The 728-nt window shown below is 36.7% G+C and overlaps 1 protein-coding gene across 1 annotated transcript in view; it reads left to right on the top strand.

Moving 5' to 3' along the window:
• Positions 1-8: 8 nt before the first annotated feature.
• LOC107575022 (E3 ubiquitin-protein ligase TRIM39-like) overlaps positions 9-728 on the top strand; it is a gene marked incomplete at its 3' end in the record, with an annotated part of 12,911 nt that continues 12,191 nt past the window's right edge. The window contains exons 1-2 of the mRNA XM_016261431.1: positions 9-247; positions 449-544. Coding sequence (XP_016116917.1) covers positions 83-247; positions 449-544 — 261 coding nt within the window. The remainder of the gene's footprint in view (positions 248-448; positions 545-728) is intronic.

The raw sequence follows: 728 nt of genomic DNA on the forward strand, positions 1-728 counted from the left end.
GTGTCTGGTGTGTCAGAGCTCTTACTGTGAAACTCACCTGGAGCCTCATTTGAGAGTGGCAGGTTTGAAGAAACACAAACTGATGGATCCTGTGAGTAATCTGGAGGACTATATATGTCAGAAACATGAGAGACCTCTGGATCTGTTCTGTAGAGATGATCAGACATGTGTGTGTTCAATCTGCACTGTGACAGACCACAAGAACCACAACACTGTTCCTATAGAAGAGGAGAGGGAAGAGAAGAAGGTAGAAGTTATTATTCTTTTAAAGGACTGATATCATGAGGAATCAGATTTTATTTCGTGTTGTGAAATAAAAGTTAATTATGAAAACATATTGTGAGTTTAATCTGTGTTATGATAAATGTGTCTGTGTTTTACTCTCTAGAGACTAAACTGATGAAGACACAGAAAGATGTGCAGCTGATGATCCAGAACACCTCTATAGACTGAACTGATGAAGACACAGAAAGATGTGCAGCTGATGATCCAGAACACAATCAAGAAGATTCAAGACGTCAAACACTCAGCAGAAGTCAGAAAAGTGAGTTCAAATAATATAATAAATGTAAATATTTATTATTGCAACAAACTTCAATGTTAAGGGAAGAAAGAGGCAAGAACCGGCAGACATAACAATAACTAAATAAACAAACAATCAAACAAAATGAGTGACAGCCCCTCACAGATGACTATCACACTTAAATATATAGCAACAAAAATAAAAC

This window comes from Sinocyclocheilus grahami, unplaced genomic scaffold (genome assembly GCF_001515645.1).
Source record: "Sinocyclocheilus grahami isolate Dianchi unplaced genomic scaffold, SAMN03320097.WGS_v1.1 scaffold2437.1, whole genome shotgun sequence".
Classification (NCBI taxonomy): Eukaryota; Metazoa; Chordata; class Actinopteri; order Cypriniformes; family Cyprinidae; genus Sinocyclocheilus; species Sinocyclocheilus grahami.